The sequence below is a fragment of the Cherax quadricarinatus genome, chromosome 58 (genome assembly GCF_038502225.1).
Source record: "Cherax quadricarinatus isolate ZL_2023a chromosome 58, ASM3850222v1, whole genome shotgun sequence".
Lineage (NCBI taxonomy): Eukaryota > Metazoa > Arthropoda > Malacostraca > Decapoda > Parastacidae > Cherax > Cherax quadricarinatus.
In genome coordinates this window covers 6,731,164-6,748,942 of record NC_091349.1, presented here as the reverse complement: position 1 = coordinate 6,748,942, position 17,779 = coordinate 6,731,164, and the positions used below count along the sequence as shown (strand labels likewise).

The window sequence follows — 17,779 nt, the reverse complement described above, 5'->3', positions numbered from 1 at the left end:
CACAAAATTTGATTAACACAAGCCTATCCGATGTTATCCTGACGCCAAATGACTTCGAACAGGCGATAAATGACATGCCCATGCACTCTGCCCCAGGGCCAGACTCGTGGAACTGTGTTCATCAAGAACTGCAAGAAGCCCCTATCACGAGCCTTTTCCATCCTATGGAGAGGGAGCATGGACACGGGGGTCGTCCCTCAGTTACTAAAAACAACAGACATAGCCCCACTCCACAAAGGGGGCAGTAAAGCAACAGCAAAGAACTACAGACCAATAGCACTAACATCCCATATCATAAAAATCTTTGAAAGGGTCCTAAGAAGCAAGATCACCACCCATCTAGAAACCCATCAGTTACACAACCCAGGGCAACATGGGTTTAGAACAGGTCGCTCCTGTCTGTCTCAACTACTGGATCACTACGACAAGGTCCTAAATGCACTAGAAGACAAAAAGAATGCAGATGTAATATATACAGACTTTGCAAAAGCCTTCGACAAGTGTGACCATGGCGTAATAGCGCACAAAATGCGCGCTAAAGGAATAACAGGAGAAGTTGGTCGATGGATCTATAATTTCCTCACTAACAGAACACAGAGAGTAGTCGTCAACAGAGTAAAGTCCGAGGCAGCTACGGTGAAAAGCTCTGTTCCACAAGGCACAGTACTAGCTCCCATCTTGTTCCTCATCCTCATATCCGACATAGACAAGGATGTCAGCCACAGCACCGTGTCTTCCTTTGCGGATGACACCCGAATCTGCATGACAGTGTCTTCCATTGCAGACACTGCAAGGCTCCAGGCGGACATCAACCAAATCTTTCAGTGGGCTGCAGAAAACGATATGAAGTTCAACGATGAGAAATTTCAATTACTCAGATATGGTAAACATGAGGAAATTAAATCTTCATCAGAGTACAAAACAAATTCTGGCCACAAAATAGAGCGAAACACCAACGTCAAAGACCTGGGAGTGATTATGTCGGAGGATCTCACCTTCAAGGACCATAACATTGTATCAATCGCATCTGCTAGAAAAATGACAGGATGGATAATGAGAACCTTCAAAACTAGGGAGGCCAAGCCCATGATGACACTCTTCAGGTCACTTGTTCTATCTAGGCTGGAATATTGCTGCACTCTAACAGCACCTTTTAAGGCAGGTGAAATTGCCGACCTAGAAAATTTACAGAGAACTTTCACGGCGCGCATAACGGAGATAAAACACCTCAATTACTGGGAGCGCTTGAGGTTTCTAAACCTGTATTCCCTGGAATGCAGGAGGGAGAGATACATGATTATATACACCTGGAAAATCCTAGAGGGACTAGTACCAAACTTGCACACGAAAATCACTCGCTATGAAAGCAAAAGACTTGGCAGGCAATGCACCATCCCCCCAATGAAAAGCAGGGGTGTCACTAGCACGTTAAGAGACCATACAATAAATGTCAGGGGCCCGAGACTGTTCAACTGCCTCCCAGCACACACAAGGGGGATTACCAACAGACCCCTGGCAGTCTTCAAGCTGGCACTGGACAAGCACCTAAAGTCAGTTCCTGATCAGCCGGGCTGTGGCTCGTACGTTGGTTTGCGTGCAGCCAGCAGCAACAGCCTGGTTGATCAGGCGCTGATCCACCAGGAGGCCTGGTCACAGACCGGGCCGCGGGGGCGTTGACCCCCGAAACTCTCTCCAGGTAAACTCCAGATGGGTCTATGCAAGAGATGGGATGTCTTGCTCTGTCCTCTACTGTCAAGCAGTTGCAGATGAGAGGGTGGGGGGGAGGCAAACCAAGAAAGTGGAGCATACTCAAGGTGTGAGCGTACTTGTGCCTCATACAGAATCTTGCAACCCCCTACTGTCAAACAGATGTGAGATACAATGAAGTGCTGTAAGCTTCCTGGCCCCCTTGGTTGCAAGATTTACAACATGGTACTTCATGGTCAGTTTGGAATCAGATTTCACCCCAAGGATATAAACTTCCCCAGGTACCAGCACCTTCCCATTCATGGTTTGTACTGCACCAGCATTACCATCGTGGTGCGTAGAGACCATCATTTGCGTTTTCTCAGGTGCAAATGTTACTTGTCATCTGTTTCCCCATTCATTACTTGCAAAATCATGATGACACAATTGTAAATTCTTCAAATGGAGGTTTTAGGACTGGCCTGCTATGGGTTTGACCCCCCCCTCTCCCCTCAAGGAAGGTTCCTTAATATTGGTGAGGGGCTCTTTATCTAGGGAATTAGATCTGTGCTCTTTCCCTGAATTGAGCCTGAATACCTTCAATCCCCCCCCCCTTCTACATGCACTGTATAATCCTATGGGTTTAGCTCTCCCCCACGATTATAATATGGGTTCGACCCTTCCATTTAGTCATTTGTGTGTTCATGTTGTATACTGTTCTCTTTTGTGTAGGGGTAGGGGTTGCCCTAGGAAAGGTTGGAGGGAGGGGGTAAAGGTTTTGTGTAAGGGGGGGGGGGTTGGCTTGGACTTCTAGCAAGCATACATGAGCATGTTAGATAGGAGCAAATGGAGGCAAATGGTTTTTAGGACTTGCTGTGCTGTTGGAGTGTGAGCAAGGTAACATTTATGAAGGGATTCAGGGAAACCGGCAGGCTGGATTCGAGTTCTGGAGATAGGAGGTACAGTGCCTGTTCTCTGAAGGAATGGTGTTAATGTTGCAGTTTTATAACTGTAGTGTAGACGAGCCTCTGGCAAGACGGAGTGAATAATGGTGAATTTTTTTTTTTCCCTCCCTGCCATGGTAGGAGGCAGCCAGTGTTAATAAAAAAAATTGCATCAAACCAGATTTATTTTATTTCTGGAGTGTATTTTATGACTTGACTGGTATATCAATTGTGAATTGCTATGTAAGTTAAGTTTATATTGGTATGTATAATCACAGAAACCAGGATAAGATTAGAGTTCGTAAATATAGAATTTTTTTTTTTTTTTTTTTTAAGATAAGGATAAATTAACACAACAGCAAACTAATAGCAGTAACATTTGTGCTCTGAAGCCTAATTTCCTAATGGGTTTAATTATATTCATAGGGAAGCTCTAAACTCATAAGGGTCACAATGACTGGGAAACCGGAGGGTTGAGGCAATGTTTGTTCTAAGGAAATATATATGGCTATAGTCTTTGTTAGAGCCCTTCCTAGGATCAAGGCATCCCCTGTCAATCCTTTTACTGTCTTGACCTCCAAAAAAAACAGTATTGTAGGATATTGCATAGATAGCAAATCAATCTTGTTTTCACTTTTCAGGGAAGCTCCTGTGAGAAAGCACCTCAAGAATGTGTATGCTACCTTCACACTAGCCACCATTGCAGCCTCAGCAGGTGGCTATGCTCACATGTTCAGTACCCTCATTGGAGCTGGTCTGCTTACTGGCTTGGGAGCCATTGGAGCTCTGATCTGGCTCACATTGACACCCTATGATGGCAAGAACCAACTCCAGCGTCTCTCTCTCCTTGGCACCTTTGCATTCCTTTCTGGCTGCAACCTTGGACCCCTGCTTGACCTGGCTGTTGCAGTGAACCCTACATTGGTAAGCCTTGATGATTTTTTTTTTTTTTTTTTTTTTTGTGTGTGTGTGCATTTGTTCAGTTTGTTAGAAGTTGAGAAAGTACATGTTTATGGTCAATATCTAAAATAATGGCCTTAATTTTAATTACCGACTACAGCAATTGTATCATTATTGCAAATTGGTAGTGAAATTTGAATGAATCTATTGAAGTATGTGCTTGCCAAGTACATGGCCATTAACAAAAGATGTTATAGTAAAAATTTTGCAAATTAGTTTTCTGTAATGTTTAAAATGCAGGAAAAAGGAAGGTCTAGTATACCTTTTTGTTCTACTGAGCCTGAGAAACTGCCCATTTGAAGTCAAAGATAAATAATTGTAGTCATTCCAGCCACTAAAGCAACCATTACTCTGTTCATTAATTACATTCCCAGACCTCACCTTTATAATCCTTGCCCTCCATTTTGAATCCATCACACACACATTGGGAGGAGGAAGTTTTACCCTGTTTCTCAAATGAGAAAGTAGAGGAAATTTTTGGTAATGCTCTAGACCATTTCCTTCCTTCCTTAGAAGTCACCAAAAATTAAATACAGCCTCTCCTTGCTTAACGACAGAGTTCCATTCCTAAGACCATGTCGGTAAACGAATACGTCGCTGAGGAGCATACTATAGTGGTATTGGGTTTGTCGACCATCTCTGATTGCTTTAATGTCGGCTTTGCCCCATTTATATCATTTCTGGTATATTTTTCAATGCTTATACACTAATGTACTGTATTGTAATAAAATAGAGGAAATCAGCTCTAATATGCATTACAGTGGACCCTCCCTTTTCCTTGGGCTCTGTTTTTCACTTTTCCATTATCACCTATTTTTTCCATAAAATTATTAGCTCAGTTTTCATTGCTTACCTCCGTTCTCGTGGGTGGTATGGTACGGTACATGTCGCTGTGTGCCACTCGCACAACCTCCCCCACACTGCATTCTGAGAAGGCAGTGTCACTTTGTTTATGGGCGAGTACATTATCCTGCGAGACCATAGGCAACATTTCGTAATACAGTGGTACCTCGAGTTATGAACTTAATTCGTTCCAGAGAGCTGTTAGTGCTGATACCGAACGAATTTCTTCCCATAAGGAATCTAAATTAGATAAGTCCGTTTCAGACCCCCAAAAATACACTTACAAAAGCACTTGCAAAAATACACTTAAATAATTGTTCAAGTTGGGAGCTGTTCGAAACTCAAGGTACCACTGTAATTCATTTTTTCTTGCACTTGTTTATTGTGTGTGACTGATAAATAAGCCACAATAGGCCCAAAGAAAGCTGCTAGTACCAGCCCGTTGATAAAGGTGAGAAACACGATAGAATTAAAGACATAACTCGTAGCAAAGTTCGAAAGTAGAGAAGGAAGAGAGGGGAGACTGTGCCTGATTCAGCGATTCAATAATATGTACGATACTAAAGCAGCAGGAGTCAGAGGCTATAGCACCAGCCAGCGATAAGTGTAGCATTAACAGTGTGGCAAGCAAGTTAAGCAATTAAGCAATAGAAAAACGACACAAAACTGATTCCTCTAGTGTTGAAGGTATATAGGGCCACTACTAACATGTGCTGTCCTGCCTATCTTCCACCACCCTAAACCAATGCCAGCATCTCCAAGGGGCAGTAAGTGTAATTTTTTTTTTTTTTTTTTCAACAAGTCGGCCGTCTCCCACCGAGGCAGGGTGACCCAAAAAAGAAAAAATCCCCAAAAAGAAAATACTTTCATCATTCAACACTTTCACCACACTCGCACATTATCACTGCTTTTGCAGAGGTGCTCAGAATACAAGTTTAGAAGCATATACGTATAAAGATACACAACATATAACTCCAAACTGCCAATATCCCAAACCCCTCCTTTAAAGTGCAGGCATTGTACTTCCCATTTCCAGGACTCGAGTCAGACTATATGAAAATAACTGGTTTCCCTGAATCCCTTCACTAAATATTACCCTGCTCACACTCCAACAGATCGTCAGGTCCCAAGTATCATTCGTCTCCATTCACTCCTATCTAACATGCTCATGCACGCTTGCTGGAAGTCCAAGCCCCTTGCCCACAAAACCTTTACCCCCTCTTTCCAACCCTTTCGAGGACGACCCCTACCCCTCCTTCCTTCCCCTATAGATTTATATGCTTTCCATGTCATTCTACTTTGATCCATTCTCTCTAAATGACCAAACCACCTCAACAACCCCTCTTCTGCCCTCTGACTAATGCTTTTATTAACTCCACACCTTCTCCTAATTTCCACACTCCGAATTTTCTGCATAATATTTACACCACACATTGCCCTTAGACATTACATCTCCACTGCCTCCAACCATCTCCTCGCTACTGCATTTACCACCCAAGCTTCACATCCATATAAGAGTGTTGGTACTACTATACTTTCATACATTCCCTTCTTTGCCTCCATAGATAACGTTTTTTGACTCCACATATACCTCAACGCACCACTCTCCTTTTTTTCCCTCATCAATTCTGTGATTCTCATCCTTCATAAATCCATCCGCCGACACGTCAACTCCCAAGTATCTGAAAACGTTCACTTCTTCCATACTCCTCCTCCCCAATTTGATATCCAATTTTTATTTATCTAAATCATTTGATACCCTCATCACCTTACTCTTTTCTATGTTCACTTTCAACTTTCTACCTTTGCACACATTCTCAAACTCATCCACTAACCGTTGAAATTTTTCTTTAGAATCTCCCATAAGCACAGTATCATCAGCAAAAAGTAACTGTGTCAATTCCCATTTTGAATTTGATTCCCCATAATTTAATCCCACCCCTCTCCCGAACACCCTAGCATTTACTTCTTTTACAACCCCATCTATAAATATATTAAACAACCATGGTGACATTACACATCCCTGTCTAAGACCTACTTTTACTGGGAAGTATTCTCCCTCTCTTCTACACACCCTAACCTGAGCCTCACTATCCTCATAAAAGCTCTTTACAGCATTTAGTAACTTACCACCTATTCCATATACTTGCAACATCTGCCACATTGCTCCTCTATCCACTCTATCATATGCCTTTTCTAAATCCATAAATGCAATAAAAACTTCCCTACCTTTATCTAAATACTGTTCACATACATGCTTCAATGTAAACACTTGATCTACACATCCCCTACCCACTCTGAAGCCTCCCTGCTCATCCGCAATCCTACATTCTGTCTTGCCTCTAATTCTTTCGATTATAACCCTACCATATACTTTTCCTTGTATACTCAGTAAACTTATTCCTCTATAATTTTTACAATCTCTTTTGTCCCCTTTCCCTTTATATAAAGGGACTATACATGCTCTCTGCCAATCCCTAGGTACCTTCCCCACTTTCATATATTTATTAACCCTTTGACTGTCGCAACCCCCAATCCTGAGGTGTCTCCTGGTGTCGCAAAATTTAAAAAAAAAATTATTTTTTCTTATGAAATGATAGAGAATCTTTTCCCGATTGTAATGACACCAAAAAAAACGATATTTGATGGAAAACTGACGGAATTATGCTCTCGCGAAGTTAGCGACCTCGGCGCTGTTTACAAATCGGCGATTTCGCCCACTTTGAGCCCTATTTTCGGCTAATTCCATTGTTCCAGTCGCCCAACCTCATAGCTATTTCTTTAGAACTTCATTTTTTCTATCGATTGAATACAAGAAACTGCCCATTTACTGATTTCAACTACCTAATAATGTGGTCAGAAATTTGCAATTTGGCCAATTTCACGAAAACTAAAAAATATGACAATTTCAAAATGAGGTCCAGAATGAACAATGCAGACATTCCTGGCTCTAAAATAACATTTTCTTTGTTCATCAGTCACGTCTCCAGGCCCTTCTGATATTACTCTTGCTTTCTATTTTGAATTTTTATTCATACAAAAAATATTAGACTTACTATTATGCAGAGTACTGCAATGCTGTAATAACTGTATAAATAACATCAACCCATTCATGACTGCATATTAGAATGGCTAGTTGGACATTTATTGGACAATGGCATCATTTGTTTACTTTTGAACATTGGCAAAAATCAAACATTTCCCCTACTTTGAGCTCCATTTCTAGGTTCTTTTTATAGTAAAATCAATCAAAATCACGTCTATTTCTGTAATATGTTTTCCATTCTATCAAATGAGACCAAGAAAACGAGAATACAACCATAAATACTATACGAAAATAGACCACAAAGTCGGCATTTTAATTAAAAAAAAGCGGTCGGAGTTTTTTTTTTCCTCATTATGCATTGCGTGCTCCAGGATTTTTTTTATATGGTGCACACTGACCACAGACCCATTCTCTCACATGTGGGCCTACCAGCTTTCTCCTGCTTGATTTGAAGCCGCTAGAATTTATGAGTATATATACGTCAAACACGGCACCTCGTAAAACGTATATATACGGCCGCGACAGTCAAAGGGTTAAACAAAAGTACCAACCACTCCAACACTATATCCTCCCCCTGCTTTTAACATTTCTGTCATGATCCCATCAGTTCCAGCTGCTTTACCCCCTTTCATTCTACGTAATGCCTCGCTTGCCTCCACCACACTTACATTCTGCTCTTCACTCCTAAAAGATGGTATACCTCCCTGGCCAGTGCATGAAATTACCGCCTCCCTTTCTTCCTCCACATTTAAAAGTTCCTAAAAATATTCTCGCCATCTACCTAATACCTCCCTCTCCCCATCTGCTAACTCCCCTACTGTTTTTAACTGACAAATCCATACTTTCCCTAGGCTTTCTTATCTTGTTTAACTCGCTCCAAATTTTTTTCTTATTTTCATTAACTATTTCTTATTTATAAATTACGTACATTGTTTGTGTGAATAGTGTGTGGCTTTTGCTGCCACCTCCACTACACTAATATTTGCAGCTTCTCTGTGGCCCTTATAAACCCAACAACAATGACACCACCACCACTTCTCGCATACGTAATGACATTTTATTCATTCTAGAGTATATATCATGTTTATTAATATTTTTTATTATGTCATATTAGATGAGTTGTAATAGATAAATAAGATGTGGAATCTGGTTCTTCTCTATAAAATGTATTTTTTGTTTACTCTTGTATGTCTTAAATGGATTAATTGTATTTATATTTCTTGTGGGGGAAAATGGTTTTTGTCTTTCACATTTCATTGAAGACTGGAACAAATTAAGCATGAAAAGGGAGGGTCCACTATACTATTTAGGTATACATACTGGTCAGAGAGCCTGTTGTAAGTCTGCGTCGTTGATAAACAAGTAAGTCGCTAAGTGAGAAAAGGCTGTACTTCTGCCACTTTGTGCCTTATTTCAAGCTACTGGTCTGAAATGGGCCAAAATAATTTTTACTTCGTTAATATCTCTCTTCTGTCAAGTGATACCATAAAACTGCCCTAGAAAATGCTTCCAAATCCCTATTTGTAACTACGTAGGCTTAAAATGAGTGAGGAATGTCTGGCCTGCTGGGTGACCTTGAAAATGCCACTATAAGACCCGCATGCCGCTTACACCCATACTGCGTGTGTAGTGAGGTGAATGTCCCTTCCTTGACTTTCCTATTCACCGGTATCCCTTAATAACTCGTTGCCATTATCTACATATGGGATAAGGACGGGTTTAGCTGATCCAGGCCAAGCAACACTCCAAGCCAGACAGTCCAGGCCAAGTTACACTGCAGTTACATCTGTTCTGAATTGCAAAATGCCTTTGTGAACGTTCTACAGACTAAACGCATCAAACACTAGGGAGGGGGGGGGGGCTTTTTTTTTTTTTATACTGTACCTTTGCCATTGAGCCATTCTCAAAGCCAAAATTAACCACTTGCAACAGTGACATAGGCCTGTGGCAGACAGTGAAAGGATTAGCGATACTTAGCTAACAGTAATGCCATGTAATCTCTCTTACAGGAAATAAGATTATAAAACTAGATGGCGCACCCTCCAACTCCTTTTACGGGCCTGACCTGCTTCCTCTAGATGACCCCACCCATGCAACCTAATTCCAAATTGCTGTAATTCCCCTGGCTCCACTATGTTGACCACTAGCCTCTGTGTAGGAAACCAGATGTTCCTACAATTGTTACTAAATCTCTTCTATTGGTTCCCACCTTTTGTGACCACTGCTTAATTGCTCTTTCACTGGTTCCTTTGAAGCTTCTTGTGTCTGTATTAGATTGATAAATTCCCCAGTGAGAGAGAAGTTTCTTAGATACTTTGGTATTATTTTTTAAATGACGTGCACAATATTTTTGACAAGTAATTTTTTTTTTTTAAATGTGGGTATATTGTGGCATATAAAATTGTGATTAAGGTTTGTTAAAAATAACAAATTTTAATTTCTTCGTCATTGACAACTAGCATCTTATGATGGGAAAGTCTAATTTTCAGAAGAAACTTTGGCATAATTTATCTAGTAGTGTTACTGGTAATCTACAGAATGTTAATTTGCATGACAACTGTAAGTTGTCATAATCCCCTCCAGGGAAATGATGTTGCAGGTGAGAGGCTCTTAATCCAAGGAACTTTCTCCTTTCTTGGATTAAACCTGATTGCCTCCTATTCCCCAGGTGCTATATAATTTATATTGTAGCACATGTATTCCAGTTTTCACATCTGGGTATCTTTATTGTAGAAGTTTTGCCATACAGTGGCTTTATCAATACAGATTCTAGGTCATAATTTGAAGATAGAGCTATATACAAAAGATGAGGTAATCGGTCCCTCGGCCTTGGAGAATCTTCAAGACTATGGTGCTCTTCACACCAACTCAGACAAAGGGACTGATAGAGCTATATACAAAAGATGAGGTTATCAGTCCCTTTGTCTGAGTTGGTGTGAAGAGCACCATAGTCTTGAAGATTCTCAAAGGCCGAGGGACCGATTACCTCATCTTTTGTATATAGCTCTATCTTCAAATTATGACCTAGAATCTGTATTGATAAAGCCACTGGATGGCAGAACTTCTACAATAAAGATACCCAGATGTTGCGCATGTCTCGGTTTTCATCTTGTCAGTATTGCATACCACTGTTGTACAATTTATATTAGTGCTTTCATCTGATTAAAAAGATTTGATTGTGTAATGTTTTAATTTTTTTTTTTTTTTTCAGATTCTTCAAGCATTGCTAGGAACAAGTGTGGTGTTTGCCTGCTTCTCCCTGTCTGCCTTGTTTGCTCCTCGAGGTCACTTCCTGTACCTGGGTGGCACTCTGCTGTCTGCACTCTCCACCCTCTTTTGGCTCTCGCTCCTCAACATTTTCTTTGGTTCCCGGCTCCTCTTCCAGGTTAGTTTGGTGATGACAGTTGTGGGACTTCAGTTATAAATCTTTTATTTAATAAATAAAAGTATACTTTTCTTAGTGATAGTTTTCTATACAGTAAATCCCATCATAATGGGCAGCTTAAATTCTTTGAAATTGGTATGTTAAGTAAAATATTATATACAGTGAAAAACATGTTGGCAGATGGAGTTATATTCCAGATGCCTACCTTTTTACTATTGTGCTAAGTAAAAATTGATGAAAGTAATTTGTCCTACATTCTGTTTATCAGTACTTTGTAAATATATATTGGGTTCTAATCAACTTCTGAGATTAGTTTGGATACTGGCCTTACAAATCTTTTTTTGTCCTGAAATTTTTTTTTATATACAAAAATGTTTACCTTTTTTATTCTGCAGGTTCACTTGTACATTGGCCTGGCTGTCATGTGTGCCTTCATTGTTTATGATACCCAGCACATCTTAGAGAAAGTCAGGGCTGGAGACAGGGATTACGTTATGCACAGTGTAGAGCTCTTCATTGATTTCATTGGAGTGTTCAAGCGCCTTCTCATCATCCTTACAGACAAAGTATGAAACTCTTTAAAATTTTACTGTTTTTTCCTTATCTTTTTCCTTTGCAGAAGGGCTGAGTTTTCCATGAGTTAATGCAATAACTAATTACTGTACTTTGTTGAATTTGCAGGGGGAGGGGAGGTACCCATGCTCCTCTTCCTACCTATTTTTAACTTTTGACATTTAGACCTATCATGTCTAAATTTGAACCAGTGGTATCTCTTCTACTGTCATTATTGGTTCTTTCCACTTTTATTGCATTGAAATACAGTGGACCCCCGGTTAACGATATTTTTTCACTCCAGAAGTATGTTCAGGTGCCAGTACTGACGGAATTTGTTCCCATAAGAAATATTGTGAAGTAGATTAGTCCATTTCAGACCCCCAAACATACACGTACAAACGCACTTACACAAATACACTTACATAATTGGTCGCATTCGGAGGTAATCGTTATGTGGGGGTCCACTGTACAGTGGACCCCCGCATAACGATGGCATCACATAGCGATTTTTCCGCATACCGATTACTTTTATCGCAAAATTTTTGCCGCGCATACCGATTAAAAACCCGCTTACCGATTTTCGTCCGAGACGCGTCCAATGTGCCCTCAGCCAGCCTCACATGTGCCGGCCGGCCCATTGTTTACCAGCCAGCCTCCGCGGTAACATCCAAGCATACACTCGGAATATTTTGTATTATTACAGTGTTTTCGGTGCTGTTTCTGGAAAATAAGTGACCATGGGCCCCAAGAAAGCTTCTAGTGCCAACCCTGTGGTAAAAAGGGTGAGAATTAGTATGGAAATTAAGAAAGATTTTGAAGGGTTTGGGGCTAACCCTGAGAAGCCTATGCCAGTTGTGGAATCCATTGTGCCTACTTCAAAGATTAAGGAAATGTGTGCACAGTGGGTTGAACTGCAAAACCTTTATAAATGAAAATCACCCTGACACAGCTGTTGCAAGCCGTGCTGGTGACTATTTCAATGACAATGTTGTGGCCCATTTTAGACAAATCGTAAAGGAACGGGAGGTACAGAGCTCTATGGACAGATTTGTTGTGCAACAGAGGTCCAGTGACTCTCAAGCTGGTCCTAGTGGCATTAAAAGAAGGGAAGTAACCCCGGAAAAGGACTTGCTACCTCAAGTCGTAATGGAAGGGGATTCCCCTTCTAAACAGTAAGAAGATAATGCTCTCCCCTCCTCCCATCCCATCAATCATCACCAGATCTTCAATAAAAGTAAGTGTCATGTAATTGTGCATGCCTTTTTCAGTTTGTGTGTATTAAAATTAACATTTCATGTGGTAAAAAAAAATTTTTTTCATACTTTTGGGCGTCTTGCACGGATTAATTTTATTTCCATTATTTCTTATGGGGAAAATTCATTCGCATAACGATTATTTCGCATAACGATGAGCCCTCTTGCACGGATTAAAATCGTTAACCGGGGGTCCACTGTATTTATAAATATTCCTGTATAACAAATGCTTTACAAGAGTTGTAAGTTCATAGGCAGATGCTTGACCTGTAAGAAGATAGGCATAGGCATGTAAAAGGGTAAATACAAGAAATAGAATACTAATTATGTAGTAGTAGAGCATAGAAAACTGAAGAACAGTTGGGTTCAGTTTTTTGAGGCTTGGTGTTCTCTAGTAACAGTGCTGGAAGGTTGACAATCGGATATTTTAGGTTACTCTCTTTTACAGCAGGATTATAATATTTCAATGAAGCTTAATCTTGACCAAAACTGAGTTTTCTCGGCTTGTGAACATACTGCCCAGCTCTTGAAGTTAACCTCAAGCTTCCCTTTTAAATTCGAATACTATGCCATACAAAAATATACAGAGGAAATTAGGAAAATAAGTGTTATAAGTTTGGACAGAGAAATATTCTTAACATGTTAAGGAAATGATATTGAATTGGATAAGAATGTGTGGTGGGCCAAACACTGGTAAGAGGTATTTAATGTAGGTTTATAATGGACCCATATAAAAAAGGCTGCCATCATTTAATATTTGGATAGTGTAGTTGTCCTTTGGCATGCCTGAGTATGTTCCACTACCATTCTCTAGGCACTACAAATTTTTGCATCTTATGATTATTAGTCTATTCTTGAACATGCTCCATTACTTTTGACAATTTATTAATATTTCTACCTTATTCATGAATAATGAATTCATCATTTTTTTAATTTATAATTAAATGTTTAGTATTTTTTAAATATGAAGCTTTTCACAGCAGAAGTTCCAAAGTTTCATGCAGAGAGCTTGCTTTATTACAGCCACCAATGGTACACTACCAGTTGTGCCTGAATGCAATGCGTGCAACATTCGGATATCTTTATTGTGAAGACATTGCTGCCCAGTGGCTTTGTTCCATGCAGAGAATACTGAGATGGAGCTTTGAATAATTTGTAGAGTTCTCGCTATACTTCTACCCCTCCCTCTCTGGAATGATTAAAGAAAATATCAAGGTGATTTAAAAATTCAATCCTATTGTTGGGCCTTGAAATATAAAAAAGATTAAGAAGCAACTGTTTAACACCAGCCGTTTCCCACCTAGGCAGGGTGGCCCTTTGAGTCACTTCATCAGTCTCTTATTGTAAGTTTTTAATCTTAATTCCTTTTTTCAGGAGGCCCAGAGTAAGAGGAGGAGGAGGGATTAATACTTCAGCTAGTCATAACGTAAGCAGTAGCCATATCTTTGTTTGCAACACTGATGTTTGAGGATTGAAAGGGTGTAAATTTAGAAGTTTTGTATGTGGGGTCAAAACATGCTGTTAAGGTGTTAGGTTTAAGAATTCGGTGTCCTTTGCTTTGTGCAAAACATGCTTTCCAGGCCCACGGCACACGAGCGACATCACATCAAGCTAACAGTTTAACATGTAATACAAAGGGGTACGTTCAAACACATTGCTAATTCTACATTTCTTGACATGGGGGGGGCCCCCCCCCCCAAATTACTGCATATTAGTTGTACATGGTCAGGGAGATGTCTCGAATGAGAGGATTGGTTAATATTCTGTAAAAGGGAAATCCATGTAGCAGTAAGCTAAATTTTGGCTTGATGGAAATTTTAAATGTTCTTTGACAAAAAAAAAAAAATTGCTAGATTTATTTTTGAATTGTACAGTGTTTGTAGTACATGATGTAGATAAGTTTGTACAATGGAACCTACATAATTTTATCATTGTGCACTTTGCTCAATGTCCAAGAGGTAGTACAATATGCACATTGGTGGAAAAAAAGTGCCCTTTGTTCATTCTTTGATACATTGAGTTTTCTAAACTTATATCATCGTGTGTTAATTGGCTAAAACACCCAGCTTGATTCTTTGATTTTTAAGTTTAACTCTGTTATGGATAAGATCAAACCACAGAATAGGCAAGGTTTAAATCCATATGTTTTAGAACTCTTCCCATGAGTTTAACCCCCCCACCAGTTCTGTGGTTCATTTACAGTGGTGTTACTATGATTGCTAGTGTTGAGATAAGAGCAACTTTAGCTAGCATTTTCATACTAAAAACTGTGTACATTATACAACCGTCATCTTTTGGAACCAGTTAGTTGAGGGTAGAATTAAGATACTGTAGGAATGATTAAAGTTTGCTTCGTTGCATTCTGCTCATTCCATTTTAGTTGCTTTACACTCCATGGTGGGGTTTTTTTTTTGGGGGGGGGGCTAATTATATACAGTATATACAGAATTAAGGGTTTAGATTTTTTATACTTCATGCTTGTCAATAGTTTGAGCTATTTTGGGCAGAAAATGCTTATGAAAATAAAAGTATTCTTTCCTGTTTTATAATTTGTTTTAAGGATATTGTTCATTTTTAAGAACATACATTTTCAAGTTTAGTATTTATATTTCGTGATTTTTTTTTTAAGTACAGTAGAATGCCAATTAACGCAGGGTTAGGTTCCTGAAAACTTGCACTCTACGTGAAATAGACTAGAGAATATTTTGAGAAAAATGTGGTTTGGTTTCTGACAACTTGGAAGTTGTGGCCCTCCCTCCTCTCCTGATCCCCCAAATATATTTAATTCCAAGTTTCCCTGTGCCTGCATTTTAGTTTTCTGAAAATAGGGATGGTTGTGGCCCTGTACAATACCTGCATAAACATATAGCAAGTATTATCAGCTACCATCATCTGCTAACATGTTAACTACAGTATAAAGTAAGCTACATTTCCATGTTGATATGCAAGTGTCTGGAGAAGGTACAGACTGTGTACAAATGTGGCAGAGTATCGGCTACCACCACAACTGTTGTGAATCTGTCAGCATTGGCTAAAATAAGACCATTTCCTTGACAGATTACTCCTAGACATAATGAACTTGCCAGATCTATAACATACAATCATATATGTAAAAGAGGAAAACATTCAGAGAGTAATAACAAAAGAGGCTGTGTCCTAAGCTGGGTAAGAATTGGGAAGGAATAAGAGTTCTTAGGGAATTGAAATGGGAACAGAAAGTTCCTGATTGGGTCATATTGACCCTATGCCTAAACCCAGAGCTAGATGCCCACACTAGTCACCAGTTTTCCCCAGGCCTTAGGAATCTGCATCTAAAAAAAAAAAATAAAATGCATGGCACCCTAACCAGTTGCCTATTGGGCTGTATAAGTGCCCCCAGGAAAAGAACTAGAAAATTCAGATGCTCAGACCAGGTAGAGCAAGCCTCCACACTCCACCAGTACCAGCTTTTTTTTTTAAAGATTTTTGGCATGTTTGGTAGTTTTTCCATACATTTTGGACTTTGGTACAACACAGTATTTCATAAGCATTTTATTGAAGACTCATTCTATGGATGAGCGTTTGTTGGGTTTCTACTGTATTTCACAAACGGTAATCTTGTCATAATGCAGGCTGTAATTAAACTGTACAAATTTGAATATGTATGTTGTCTGCCACAGGTTTAAAAGTTTCATATACACTGCAAATTTTAAAATTGCAGCACTGAACATTTTTTGAACTTCTATCCAGTTCATGGAAAAAAAATTAACTAATTAGACATCTTAACTTTCCATAATATTGTATGAATTAAATTTTCTTGGCCTATACAGTACTTGTCATTTTTTTTTAACTGCATTGTGGTGATTGATTTAGTGATAAAACATTTAAGGAACTCTACCTGTTAAGACAAGTATCTTAAGAAGTAATTTTTTTTCCATTGAGAAAGAATTATAAGGAATGGTAACTACACTTGACCCCTAAAACCCATCATTGCTAGCTGTGTTAATGTTTCCTGTAGCAGTGTGTAACTTCCTCGGGTGTGTCCTCGGATTATTATTGGAGTATTAATTAACCTCGCTTGATTAAAAAAGAAAAAGAAAAAATAGACTTCATGCTGCAGGGAACATGACTTTTTAAGTCTTAAATGGACTGTTAATGATCAAGGTGTGAACTGATTTTATTCCTATATTTGATTGGTCATGAAATTATGTACCTTCATTGTAACTTAAAAATACCTTGGCTACCTAGAATTTTACTAAACCCAAAACTGGTATTAGATTTGTTAAAAAATAAAGTAATTGAAGTCAAAAGGACAGTGATAAAATCATTGTATTTGCTTGTCCAAAATTATCCAGGTTTTCGTACTTCAGATATTAGGGTGTTCTATATAATCTATGGTAGATAATGCTGTGTTGTGAAACTTAATTGGAGACTTGTATACAAATATTTTAATATTTTTTGACATTTGTAAATGTCATGATTATCAATAAATACTTTTTCAATACTTAATTGTTTATACTTTAACCAATATCCTGGAATGATCCACTGTATGCTAATGAGATCAAGGCAATTAAAATGTCATTTTGAAAGCAAGTGTAATTTTAACCATATTAATTTTCTCTCTCGCTCTCTCTCTCGCTCTCTCTCTCGCTCTCTCTCTCGCTCTCTCTCCAAAAAGGGTGGCCTGAAATAGGAAAGCTTTGTCTTTCTAGAAGCGTACTGATCTTGCAATTCAGGTAGCCCTCCAAACTGGAAATGCACACCCCTACAGAATGTGCACACATCTTCCCACCTGCAGGACTTAAGATCAGCTAACTGGTTTCTCCTCAATACCTTTGTAAGCGTTAGTCTCCGCTTACCAGTAATATGCTCCCACAAGCCTGTTGGACGTCCAAGTCCTCGGCACTCGAAACCTTTAACGCCCCACCCCCCCAACCTTTCCTGGCATGATCATTTTTCCCCTTGAAATTCATACACCCTCCTAATCGTCCTAATTTTACTAGATTCTCTAAATGTCCATACCATATCACCAGCACAGCTATTCAACCCAATGATTAATACTTTTGGTAATCCCCACATCTAATATCTAAGCTCTGAATTTTCTCTATTTTTTCCCCTTCACATTGCC

The 17,779-nt window shown here is 39.3% G+C and overlaps 1 protein-coding gene across 1 annotated transcript in view; it reads left to right on the top strand.

Moving 5' to 3' along the window:
• Positions 1 to 17,160, top strand: part of BI-1 (Bax Inhibitor-1) — a 24,431-nt gene extending 7,271 nt beyond the window's left edge. Inside the window, exons 2-5 of the mRNA XM_053790106.2 lie at positions 3,272 to 3,554; positions 10,691 to 10,864; positions 11,260 to 11,430; positions 14,047 to 17,160. Of these exons, the coding sequence (XP_053646081.1) occupies positions 3,272 to 3,554; positions 10,691 to 10,864; positions 11,260 to 11,430; positions 14,047 to 14,079 (661 nt within the window). The 3' untranslated portion in view covers positions 14,080 to 17,160. The remainder of the gene's footprint in view (positions 1 to 3,271; positions 3,555 to 10,690; positions 10,865 to 11,259; positions 11,431 to 14,046) is intronic.
• Positions 17,161 to 17,779: the final 619 nt, after the last annotated feature.